At 34.3% G+C, this 11,795-nt stretch overlaps 2 protein-coding genes across 2 annotated transcripts; one reads left to right on the top strand and one right to left on the bottom strand.

Annotated features, from left to right (window-relative positions):
- Positions 1 to 48: 48 nt before the first annotated feature.
- On the bottom strand, positions 49 to 2,500 carry LOC102623558 (uncharacterized). The gene is made up of 4 exons (XM_006480123.4): positions 2,098 to 2,500; positions 1,068 to 1,129; positions 878 to 982; positions 49 to 390 (listed from the first exon to the last, which is right to left on the bottom strand). Exons 1-4 carry the CDS (start codon positions 2,282 to 2,284, stop codon positions 256 to 258), a joined length of 489 nt encoding a protein of 162 aa, XP_006480186.2. The 5' UTR covers positions 2,285 to 2,500; the 3' UTR covers positions 49 to 255.
- A 1,848-nt stretch (positions 2,501 to 4,348) lies between these two features.
- Positions 4,349 to 8,323, top strand: LOC102618814 (LRR receptor-like serine/threonine-protein kinase RGI2). The gene is made up of 2 exons (XM_006480193.3): positions 4,349 to 7,518; positions 7,644 to 8,323. Exons 1-2 carry the CDS (start codon positions 4,599 to 4,601, stop codon positions 8,132 to 8,134), a joined length of 3,411 nt encoding a protein of 1,136 aa, XP_006480256.2. The 5' UTR covers positions 4,349 to 4,598; the 3' UTR covers positions 8,135 to 8,323.
- Positions 8,324 to 11,795: the final 3,472 nt, after the last annotated feature.

Genomic DNA, 11,795 nt, shown 5'->3' on the forward strand with positions numbered 1-11,795 from the left:
CAAATATTAAATGGTAATGTCTAATGCGGAGTAGACTAGACGAAGGCGTCGATGCAAGTTCAAGACAAATTTACCTTCTTTTCTGTCAATATATTGCCAGCCCTACATCTAATAATAATAATAAATTATATACATAATCCATAATTAAGCACTTGTTTATTCCCTCTATTGGGTGCGACATTGGAACTTTTCTTAGATAATTGAATCAAACAAAATTTAAATGATTTGCAACTAGTTAAACTGTTACTGCAGCCATCACTTGTACTTTTCCATTATTCTTCTAGCTTCTTCCACGGGGTCCTCCTCTGTGGGTGTGGAATCTGCACCTCCTTTTGGTCGATCATCTTTGTTCAAAGCAATGTATATGAAATATGCAAGTCCCATTGTGGCCTGTTTATCACAGAGAATATACTATTCAGTGCAATTAAGATATAATTTAATGAATTGCAAAAATGAAGTCACAAGGCCAAACAAAGCTAGTTCCAAGGAAAAAAGAAATAAACCATAACAAGTTCATATATTTTAAGCAACTTGGTGTCTGCCTCAAATCAAAACTGATCGGTCAGCTCAAGAAGAGCACTGACAAATTTACTGAAAATGATTCAAGCAGCGGATGAAAACTCTTGAACCTTCCCAAAATGTGGGATCCCAGGAGAAACTATGAAGTGTCGCCAAATTTTCAACTCACCAAAATTGGCCAAAATTCAGAATCATGATGCTATAAATATAAATAAATACACTCCTAGCCGTTACGTGCCCTTGATTGAAATATGCACATCACATGAGCAACATGGTGAAGCTGTTGATAACCAGCCATGTTTGAAATGGAGCGGATAAAGTTATCACATTAAATCTCACTTAAAGTACAGCAACATACCAGCACAAAGAAAGCAGTAGAGAGGAATGACTTGAGTACATAAAGTGCAACACTCAGTGCAACTACTGTTATGGAAATCCTTGCAACTGGTCTTGGTACAGTTTCCTAGCAACAAAAAGTAACAAAATACTATTAACTGGTAACCTTCATATCAAAGGGAAAAATTGGAAGCAAGAAAAAATCAACTTACAGGCACCATATTGGTTCCAACTTCAATTCCATCCTTCGCAACCTTCCAGACGGTTTGAACAGCTATTTAACAGAATTCTTAATGAGAGTTAGCAGAGAATATGAGCAAAGAAATTCACATGTACTCTGTTGTTTACTTAAATTAGCAGGACCAGAGCCTGTGCACTTGTATAAAAGGGACCAACCAGGAATTAAATATGAGGTCACAACTTTCTAGAAGAAACAAAAGTATCCCATCATTTAATGACTACGAGAAAAATACAGCACAAGTTTACTCTCAGAATATGATCACCGAGGATTTAAATAATTTGACAATTAGATCTTGCCCTACAGTCTACCCTAAAACAATTCAAGGAGATGGCTGTTGGCAGGTTACAAAAAATGAATATTGGCTGATAAAAGTTCATGAATTGGAGAACCTAATCTTCTTAATATGCACTTCACTAAACTCGTATAAAACAAAACAGAGACGTCCACATCATCTCGAACTCCACAATATCCAGAAATATCTTCAAAAACAGCTTGAAAACAAAATTGAAAAACTCGGCTAGTCTCACAGTCTCACTTAAATTCATACAACTAATTAACCACCGAACAGGTTAAGCAGCCGAAGAATAAAAAGATGATTCAAAGTACTCTTTAATTAGAATCATCAATGGAGAGGAGTCACATTGCATTATGGTCTACAATCAAAGACTTCAATTCTTAATTGTTTGGTACTTACAGGCAGCAAATTCTCTCAATATATTAAGTCTTCCTAAAAATAATCAAGTTTTCATCAGAAGTCCCAAAGCCTCAGTTTCCTGGTTTCACCATATGTATGAAGCAATCACATATCATAAACTAACAAAGAACCATAACCATATGACAAACTAACATGCATCATACACAAGACAAAATCAGTTCAAATTGCTATCATTACATTAAATTCCAAAATTTATCCATACCCAATTCAAGAAAAAGAAATAAAAAGACAAAAAAAAGCACAAAATTATTTAAAAAACAAAGTTAAGAAAATGAGTGAAGTTAACCTTTCAAGAAATTGGATTGAGCAGCGTAGACAACAGTGAAAGAGCGAGGTTTGCGAATCTTCAGGTCCCTGGTTTGGGTATCAGACAGCAGGGATTGCTTCCTCGACTTCAATAATGAATTCGAGTGAAGAAGTGGAGAGTAGGGTGAAACGCAACAAATATTATGGAGAATAAGTGCAGAAGCCATGATATATATATAAATTAACTATGTGTGTATACTCGTGGATTCCTTCAGAATTTAAAATTGCAATTGTACGTATAAGAAAGGAAATTAACGATCTTGCAATGAAACTTTTTGTACAAGTCGTACGAGAAACTTGGACTGTGTTCAAAACTCTGCCTATCTTTAGTTATTTGTTTGTTCGAAAAAGAGAGAAGAAGAGAATGCCAAAAGCTGAAAGCCGAAAGGGGACGACGGATTTTTCAGCCTCAAAATCTTGGAGGCAATGGGCCCACAGAAGATTGTTGTCACCCATTATCAATTTTGGATCATTGTTTTGGGCCTGTTTATTGGAGCCCTTATGACATGACGGAGGCCCAAAATGTGCTTATGATTTGTTTACTTGAAAGATTATTTTGAAGAGGAAAAAAAAGGAAAAAGGAAAAATTCATTGTAATCTCACGTATAATTAAAATTTATAAATTAGAAATCTACCGAAACCATCAGCTCTAAAACTTTTAATACTGCTATGATTGATTGATTGATAATTGACTTCTTTAGATGAGAGATATTACCAGAATTCTTTTTATTATTTTTTTGGTACATAAAGCTGAAAATTTTCATATTTCTCCAAAATTCATGAAACGAAGAAAGAATTGTGCAGTGCATTATATAGCGTTAGCCTCTTTTAGCCATGAAGGTGTGAGTGTGGTTCTGAACATCTTATTATCTTCACAAAGTTTAGGGGGCTAATCGCTAATGGCACCTTCTTTTTCAAACTTGAGTGAGCAGGAGAGATGATCGTTGTGGGAAGATTTTAAAAACGATTTCGTCAAAACAAAACGTGTGTAGATTCCACAGTGGGAGTTCCCAAGGTCACTCCCTGGAACTCTGGGCTCGGGGCACCTTTGTTTATCTTCAAATTGCTGGACCTACTTGCTGCATTTGAATATATTTTAAGCAAACCTTACCATGTATGTTTTCATTAAATATTAAAAAAAAAAAGTGCAGGTTTAGTCAAGCTAATTAAAGCCAATAGCTAAACTTTACTTCACCCACATGATTTACCCTCAAAATCAGGGATGCCCTTCATTCTTAAATTTCAACACTTAAAAAATTCCCGTTTCCTCCTTTATGTTCAAATATTAGTTTCACTACTATAAATATTTTTCTCTTGGTAGCTACTTTCTCAGGACACTTGGCTCGAGTTACACTTTATTTTTGTGCTAGCTGTTTTTATAACCTTATGTTTATTATTGGCACCAAAGCAACAGTCAAAAGATGTGCTAAATATTGTTACATTAAATTAATTTTTTGACTTTTTGTGACCTAGAGCACCTTTGGCTATTGAGCCAATTACAAGCTAGGGCCGGGTAATCTAGGAAACAAAGCTTACTGTAGCCCTTTTTTTTTTGGGTTTTAAAAAAAAAAAAAAAAAACTCAAATCAATTGATATAATGAATAGAGGAAATAGTTGTGGTTGGAAACCCAATAGTACTTGTGTTCACACTAATATTGAATATATGTACATATCTGTAAAAGAAACAGAGTAGCCAAGTATAACTGGACAAAGAAAAGATGATGCGTGTGTGTGGATCTGTTTTTGTGATTATTACCAAGTGTAATACAAATGCTTTGCATTCAGCGTTTCATCTGTCCCATAAAAAGATTATATGCTATTCTTGTTAACTGTGTAGCATAATTTTCTTTTTGTTAGACAATTATATTGGCCATAGCTACTTGTTTGTAAGCAGAGAAATACAAAGTGGACAAAAATTTGATATGGGAAATTATTGAAATTACAGATGCTAGCTTGTTGTAATTACAAATTGTCATTCATGAATAGCATATTGTTATGATGAGAAACACTAAGGAAACAGCTTTTGTGAAATTTTGAAACCAAAATTTTCTTTCTGAGAGAAAGAATCAATGGTGCTGTGACTTGCCCTTCAAAGGAGTAGTGGCTCGATTACCAACAATAAAACGGACACCATATTGAGGAAAACAATGCAAAAACACATGGTGTATCTGTTAATGAGTGATGTAATAAGGCCTGTTAAGACACAAAAAACTATAAAATGTAGCAAAGGAACAGAACCCCGAGGCAAAGTTGATGGTGAGGGTAGTGTGGAGTGGTTGCCAATCTTTTATTGTTTTTTGGCACTTCTTTTTGTCTAATCCTTTTATTACTTGCTTGCAAAGCAAATACTAAATAGAATTGCAGTAGCAGCATCAGTAGAGTGAATTTGATAAAAGAATCACAAGAAAGAGTGAGCAGACAGAAAAGAGAGACCCAATGCAAAACCAAGAAGCGTGGTTTGGGATTTGAAGCAAATTGGCAATGCCGATGCCGAGGCAACAACTCTCCAAGAAACACCGGCACCATCACAATCCAATGCTGGGCCAATCCTTTATCAGTTTCCTTCTTATTTCTCTTTTACCATCTCTTGCTTGTGCTGCAAATGTTGAAGTTGTTACATTACTTTCTTGGCTTCACAAGTCTTCTTCAATACCTTCAGCTTTGTCTAATTGGAATCCTTCAGATTCCAATCCATGCAAATGGTCGCATATTACTTGTTCTCCTCAAAATTTTGTTACTGAAATCAACATCCAATCAGTTGAGCTTGAACTTCCCTTTCCTTCAAATCTTTCTTCTCTTTCTTTCCTTCAAAAGCTCATCATTTCTGGTTCTAATCTCACTGGACCAATATCACCTGATTTAGGAGACTGCACTCAACTAACAACTATTGATGTTAGTTCAAACAGTCTTGTTGGTGGCGTCCCTTCAAGCATAGGGAAGCTCATTAATCTTCAGGACTTGATTTTGAACTCCAACCAGCTTACTGGTGAGATTCCAAAAGAGCTTGGTGCTTGCATCAAACTCAAAAATCTCCTCCTATTCGATAACTATTTAAGTGGGAATCTTCCAGTTGAGCTAGGAAAACTGGTAAACCTAGAGGTTATTCGTGCTGGGGGAAACAAAGACATCGCAGGAAAAATCCCATATGAGATTGGAGATTGCCAGAGTTTGTTGGTGGTTGGTCTTGCCGACACTAAAGTAGCCGGTTCCTTGCCAGCTTCGCTGGGGAAACTGAGCAAGCTTCAATCACTATCAGTTTACACTACTATGCTCTCTGGTGAGATCCCTCCGCAAATAGGCAACTGCTCTGAGCTTGTTGATTTGTTTCTCTATGAGAATGATCTCTCAGGTTCTCTACCGCGAGAGTTGGGTAAGCTGCAAAAGCTGGAGAAAATGTTACTTTGGCAAAACAACTTTGATGGGGCGATTCCTGAGGAAATAGGTAACTGCAAAAGCTTGAAGACTATTGATCTCTCTTTAAATTTTTTCTCCGGAAGCCTACCGCAGTCTTTTGGAAACCTCTCGAGTCTTGAAGAGCTTATGTTGAGTAACAACAACATCTCTGGTTCAATCCCACCAGTGCTTTCCAATGCTACCAGCCTCTTACAGCTACAGCTCGATACTAATCAGATATCGGGTTCTATTCCAGCAGAGCTTGGGATGTTAACAGAGCTAACAGTCTTCTTTGCTTGGCAGAACAAGCTGGAAGGAAGCATTCCATCCACATTAGCTAATTGCAGGAGCCTTGAAGCCGTAGACTTGTCACACAATGCACTCACTGGAAGCTTACATCCTGGCCTATTTCAGCTTCAAAATTTAACAAAGCTTCTATTGATTTCTAATGGCATTTCAGGTTTGATCCCTCCAGAGATTGGTAATTGTAGTTCTCTTATTAGACTCCGACTTGTAAATAATAGAATCCGAGGAGTCATTCCAAAAGAAATTGGGTTCCTCAATAATCTCAATTTCCTTGATTTGTCGGAAAATCGTCTTAGTGGGTCAGTTCCAGATGAGCTCGGCAATTGTACTCAACTGCAGATGTTGAACCTAAGCAACAATACCCTTGGGGGCACTTTACCTAGCTCTTTAGCTTCACTCACTAGGCTTCAGGTACTAGACATTTCTGTAAATCAATTTGTAGGTCTCATTCCTGAAAGTTTTGGCCAACTTGCATCGCTTAATAGGCTGATTCTTAGTAAGAACTCCCTCTCTGGAGCAATTCCATCCTCTCTCGGTCGTTGTGAAAGTCTTCAATCGCTTGATCTTAGCAGCAATAAGCTCTCTGGTAAAATTCCAGTAGAGCTATTTGAAATTGAAGGTCTTGACATTTCTCTAAATTTAAGTTGGAATGCATTATCAGGAGCAATTCCACCTCAGATTTCCGCTCTAAACAAACTATCTATATTGGACCTTTCGCACAATAAGCTTGGAGGTGATTTATTAGCATTATCTGGGCTTGACAACCTGGTTTCTCTAAATGTCTCTTACAACAATTTCACCGGCTATCTACCAGATAGCAAGCTGTTTCGACAATTGTCAGCAACAGAGATGGCAGGAAACCAGGGATTATGTTCTAGAGGCCATGAGTCATGTTTCTTGAGCAATGCCACAACAGTTGGAATGGGGAATGGTGGTGGTTTTCGGAAGTCAGAGAAACTTAAAATTGCCATTGCATTGCTTGTTACCTTCACTATAGCATTGGCAATCTTTGGGGCATTTGCTGTTGTTCGAGCCGGGAAAATGGTAGGAGATGATGTCGATTCAGAAATGGGAGGCAATTCATTGCCCTGGCAACTCACACCATTTCAGAAGCTGAATTTCACAGTCGAACAAGTCTTGAAATGTCTAGTGGAAGACAGTGTAGTTGGAAAGGGATGTTCAGGGATTGTTTATCGAGCAGAAATGGAAAATGGCGAAGTCATTGCAGTGAAAAAGCTGTGGCCAACAACAATGGCTGCAGAATATGATTGTCAAAATGATAAGATTGGAATTGGTGGCGTTCGCGATTCCTTTTCAGCCGAGATAAAGACTCTTGGCTCAATACGCCATAAGAACATTGTTAGGTTCTTGGGTTGCTGTTGGAATAGAAATACAAGACTGCTCATGTATGACTACATGCCTAATGGGAGTTTGGGTAGTCTTCTCCATGAAAGAAGAGACAGCTGCTTGGAGTGGGAGCTGAGGTATCTAATTATACTGGGGGCAGCTCAAGGTTTGGCTTATTTACACCATGACTGCGTTCCTCCCATTGTTCACAGGGACATTAAGGCCAACAACATTCTCATTGGTCCTGAATTTGAACCCTATATTGCTGATTTTGGGCTTGCCAAGCTTTCTGTTGAGGGAGATTTTGCTCGGTCTTCTAACACTGTTGCCGGTTCGTATGGTTACATAGCTCCAGGTTAGTTCAAAATACTTGCAATTTCATCACATTTACTAACATCAACAAGAATTGTTTCATTGATGTCTTTAAAATGTTAATGCTCACTAGGAACTGTTTGTATTTTATCCAATTTGTGCACGCAGAGTATGGCTACATGATGAAGATAACAGAAAAGAGTGACGTGTATAGCTATGGAGTTGTTGTGTTAGAAGTGTTAACAGGGAAGCAACCAATTGATCCCACAATACCAGAAGGGCTTCACATTGTGGATTGGGTAAGGCAGAAGAGAGGAGCTATCGAAGTGCTTGATAAAAGTTTGCGGGCGCGGCCAGAAGTTGAAATAGAGGAAATGTTGCAGACCTTAGGAGTGGCTTTGTTGTGTGTGAATCCAACCCCAGATGATAGGCCTACAATGAAAGATGTAGCAGCAATGATCAAGGAAATAAAGCAGGAAAGAGAAGAGTGCATGAAAGTTGACATGCTTCCCAGCGAAGGTTCGGCAAATGGGCAACGAGAAAATAACAACTCTTCATCAACAGCAATGATGCCAAATTTATATCCACAAAGCAACAACACAAGCTTTTCTGCATCTTCATTGCTATACTCCTCTGCCTCCAAGACTACTTTCAAGTAGTTCATCATGAGAGTAACTTATTTTGTAATGTAGTATTAATTGTTACTTAGAGAAAGAAATGTTTTAACTCTAGTTCCAAGTTTCACAATTCCGGTTTGCTTATGTAAAAGTCAGAAATAAAATTGAAGCAGAAAAATAGGAGTTTCTGTTATGGTTATTGGTCTTGACAATTTAATTTCCGCCAGATGCTTCAGAAATATGTTATGGAGGTCGCTTCTTTTGTTTTGTTACACTTCTCATATAATACGATTTATGACGGCTATCTAATTACAAACCAAAACATATGTAGTAAACTGATCAGAAAGCAGTGCCATTCAATTCATAAAATGCAACTTCTCCATCAGGAAACGGATTTTTACATTTTATAAGAATTCAATTGAAAATTTATAACGCGTGTGAAATTGACAGGAAGAATTGGGCATACATAAACAACAACATAATTGTGTAAATTGGGCCTGTGCTATACTCCGGCGGCTGCCTGGGAAAAAGAAAGCAGCCTTTTATAATTCTTTTGGTTAATATAACGCTTTAAATCAAATTTTACATTTCAAATTCATTTGAAGAGTCTTTTGACGATACTTTAAATATATCATTTGAAAGAAAAAAAAAGTTTTCAAACAAGAAAAGAAGAGACCAATGGTGAAAAGACAACTAAAAAATGGGTTAACAACATTTTAACAAAACAACATCTAAATACATAGTTCATAAATATTTTTGAATTTAGTCCCTACCGTGGTACCAATAATTCATTATACCATACCGGCATTTCCTCTGGGTAAAAGGGATGGCACAGTAATACATCTTCAAATGGAAAATTCAAAAATTAAGAAGAAAATTGAATCTTCGTTTTTCAACAATCCATCCCAAAATCTCTCCAAATTTCTAGTCGTTTTCACTCTCTCTCTCTCTCTCTCTCTCTCTCTCTCTCTCTCTCAGTAAATCACACTATGTATATGGTTGTTGAATCACTTATCAATTAAGGTGATTCAGTGTAAAATGCAAAACAACAATTTGTTTTTTCAAGGCTTACTAGGCCATAGCCTAAAGGGTAGCTTCTAAAGGTTGTATATGTTGTAATATGTTTGTCTCATCATTCAGCAGTGGCGAAATGAAATATTCTCCTCCCACCCCTCTCTCAAAAAGGTAGGGGAGTAAGCAAATCTTAAACTAATATTTAAAATTGGGTGGTAGTTCAATCAATAAAGTTGATTGGAAATCATTTGGTTGAGCACTCTAGCTGTATGTTTAGTTGAAAGAAATGAGAGGAGAAGAAAAGGGGAAAGAGAAAAGAAATAAGTGAAATTGAGTACTTATTTTAATTAAGGTTAAATTATAATAATCATTTAATGAATTTTATTCATTGAGACTAAAATGATTAATTCTAGTTCTATATATTAATTTTTTTTGGAACTTATATGAACGTTACTAATTGTATAGAAATTATGAAAAATTGTGTTAAAGAACAATATGAATATTATCTGTTTTTAGGGTCCGGCTATGTTGGAATCACACTACTATAAAATATTTTTTTATAATCACACGATCAAAATTATAACGTATTTTTTTTATTATTTATCATTTTGCGTATGTGGTTATTTGTGCTCTAACTTAAAGACTCCAAGGCAACCGTAGCCTTATATTTACTATGATTATACGAAATTTTTAAAAGAAATAATTAGGCCCAAATATTTTTCACAAGGACTATTGTGAGAGCTACATGCCAAGCTACAACTCCGCTAGCTCTCTCTTAATTTGCCTCTCGTTAAAGTAAAGGTTCAAATCTTCTTCTTTGTGTTTTTTGAGAATAAATTATTTCAATATTTAACAATAAAGCCCTTATTTATTGGAGTGAATTTTTTAATTCGACTTCAAGGCTACATTAAGTGCCTGATTGATATGATTTATTTAATGGACATAAGTGCTTATTTAATCCCATAAGCTCTTATCATAATTTTTGTTATTATTTGGTTGTTTTTCTAATAGAGCTTTTGAAACTTAAATAAGTTATTTTCTCTTTACTAGCAAAAGCCCAAATTTTGAGTTTTTGGGAGTAGAGGTTGAAAAGTTTTTTTAAATATTAAAATATCTAAAATATTCTCTACTTATTTAACAATCTTATTTTATTCTTTTCACAACATAACTTTAAAAACTTGTCTATTAAAATAATTTTATAAATTTTTAATAAAAGTAGTTATTGACAACCAAACAACTAAATTTTTTTTGGGTAAAAACTCTATTTATAAAAGCTCTACTAACAAAATCTCTACTTAAATAAGCTCTACTTAAAAAGTTGTCCCAAACGGAGCCTAAGATATTATCCCACAAATTTTTTATGCAACTCTTAATTCTTCGTTCCGCTAACGCTGCTTGCAAACGAGTTAACCAGTTACTTCTTCACTTTATTAGAGAGATATAGTCCTCCAAAGATCACCTCAATGGAACTTTTGTTATTGTCCTTTTTTCTTATTTATCTCTCTCCTTTCATTTTAAATAATTGTAGATTTTAACATGAATATAGATTTGTTGTGGCATTTTTGTATCTAAATCTAAACCTATAGTGATGATGACTTTTGGGTGTGTGAACATAGGATTATAGGGTATTAAAATATTATTCACATTAACTTAATATCAATGCTTTGTTTAGAAATAAATTGTAATAGATTACACATTAGTGTTTTGCTTTTTTTTTTTAATAATAAATAAAACTTTTAATTTAATATAATATTATGTAATATGCATTTTTATTTTCTTTTATTTTTACATCATAATTATTAACATACATTAATAAATTAATTATCTATTATTCATATTTTATTTTTATTATATTAAAAATATGACTAAATAATGTATTATTTAATTATTTAAAAATTAATATATAAAATTGATTAATATTTAATAAGTTAATATAGCTAATAATAAGTACTTAATAATATATAAAAATAAAAATATAACATCATATTGCATGATTTAATTATGTTATAGTAATTAATAAATAAAAATTGATTATTATTAACAATTTCATATAACTAATAATAGATATTTATATATGAATAAATTTAAATAATATAATTTAATATTAATATTAATAAAATAATAATATAAAATATCATTACATTATGATAATTTTTAGAGATTATTTGATCAAATTATTTACTTCGATCTTTATTTCACAAGTTATATATTTGGAAAATACTGAAAAATAAATGTTATGCTGCTCAAAATATAAGGATATGAGCTTCGATCTTTATAAAAAAACTATGATATTTTTTACATTTATACAAAAAAATAATGTTAAATTTCTAAAATTTAAGAATTCATATTTAGTATTTTTCTAGGTACTAATAAATATTATATTAAAATATATAATTTAAATTAATAACAAAAAATTAATACAGTATAGTGTAACACCAAACATTGTACAACATTATTATAATATAATGCTAATGCAATACAATATTTTTTTTCATTGTATTAAACTATCTGGTATCTGAAGACTATATTGAGCCTCGACTAATGCAGATTCGAGTCGGGTAGGACCACTAGGGGGGCAAAGTTCTCCCAACAAGTATTTAACACAGCTGCATTCCCAAGCCTCGAACCGAGGACCTTGGTTAAGATAGAACAACCCCATTCTAGTTGATCTATGCGCTTGTTGGTTGCA

This window comes from Citrus sinensis, chromosome 3, assembly GCF_022201045.2.
Source record: "Citrus sinensis cultivar Valencia sweet orange chromosome 3, DVS_A1.0, whole genome shotgun sequence".
Classification (NCBI taxonomy): Eukaryota; Viridiplantae; Streptophyta; class Magnoliopsida; order Sapindales; family Rutaceae; genus Citrus; species Citrus sinensis.

Bases quoted from the DNA above. Each gene is read 5' to 3' on its own strand.
- LOC102623558 (XM_006480123.4), bottom strand. From the start codon at position 2,284: ATGGCTTCTGCACTTATTCTCCATAATATTTGTTGCGTTTCACCCTAC. The intron at 983-1,067 runs GTAAGTTGATTT...TTTTGTTGCTAG, and splicing joins TTGGAACCAATATGGTGCCT to GAAACTGTACCAAGACCAGT. The intron at 391-877 runs GTATGTTGCTGT...TGTGATAAACAG, and splicing joins CTACTGCTTTCTTTGTGCTG to GCCACAATGGGACTTGCATA.
- LOC102618814 (XM_006480193.3), top strand. From the start codon at position 4,599: ATGCCGATGCCGAGGCAACAACTCTCCAAGAAACACCGGCACCATCAC. The intron at 7,519-7,643 runs GTTAGTTCAAAA...TTGTGCACGCAG, and splicing joins GTATGGTTACATAGCTCCAG to AGTATGGCTACATGATGAAG.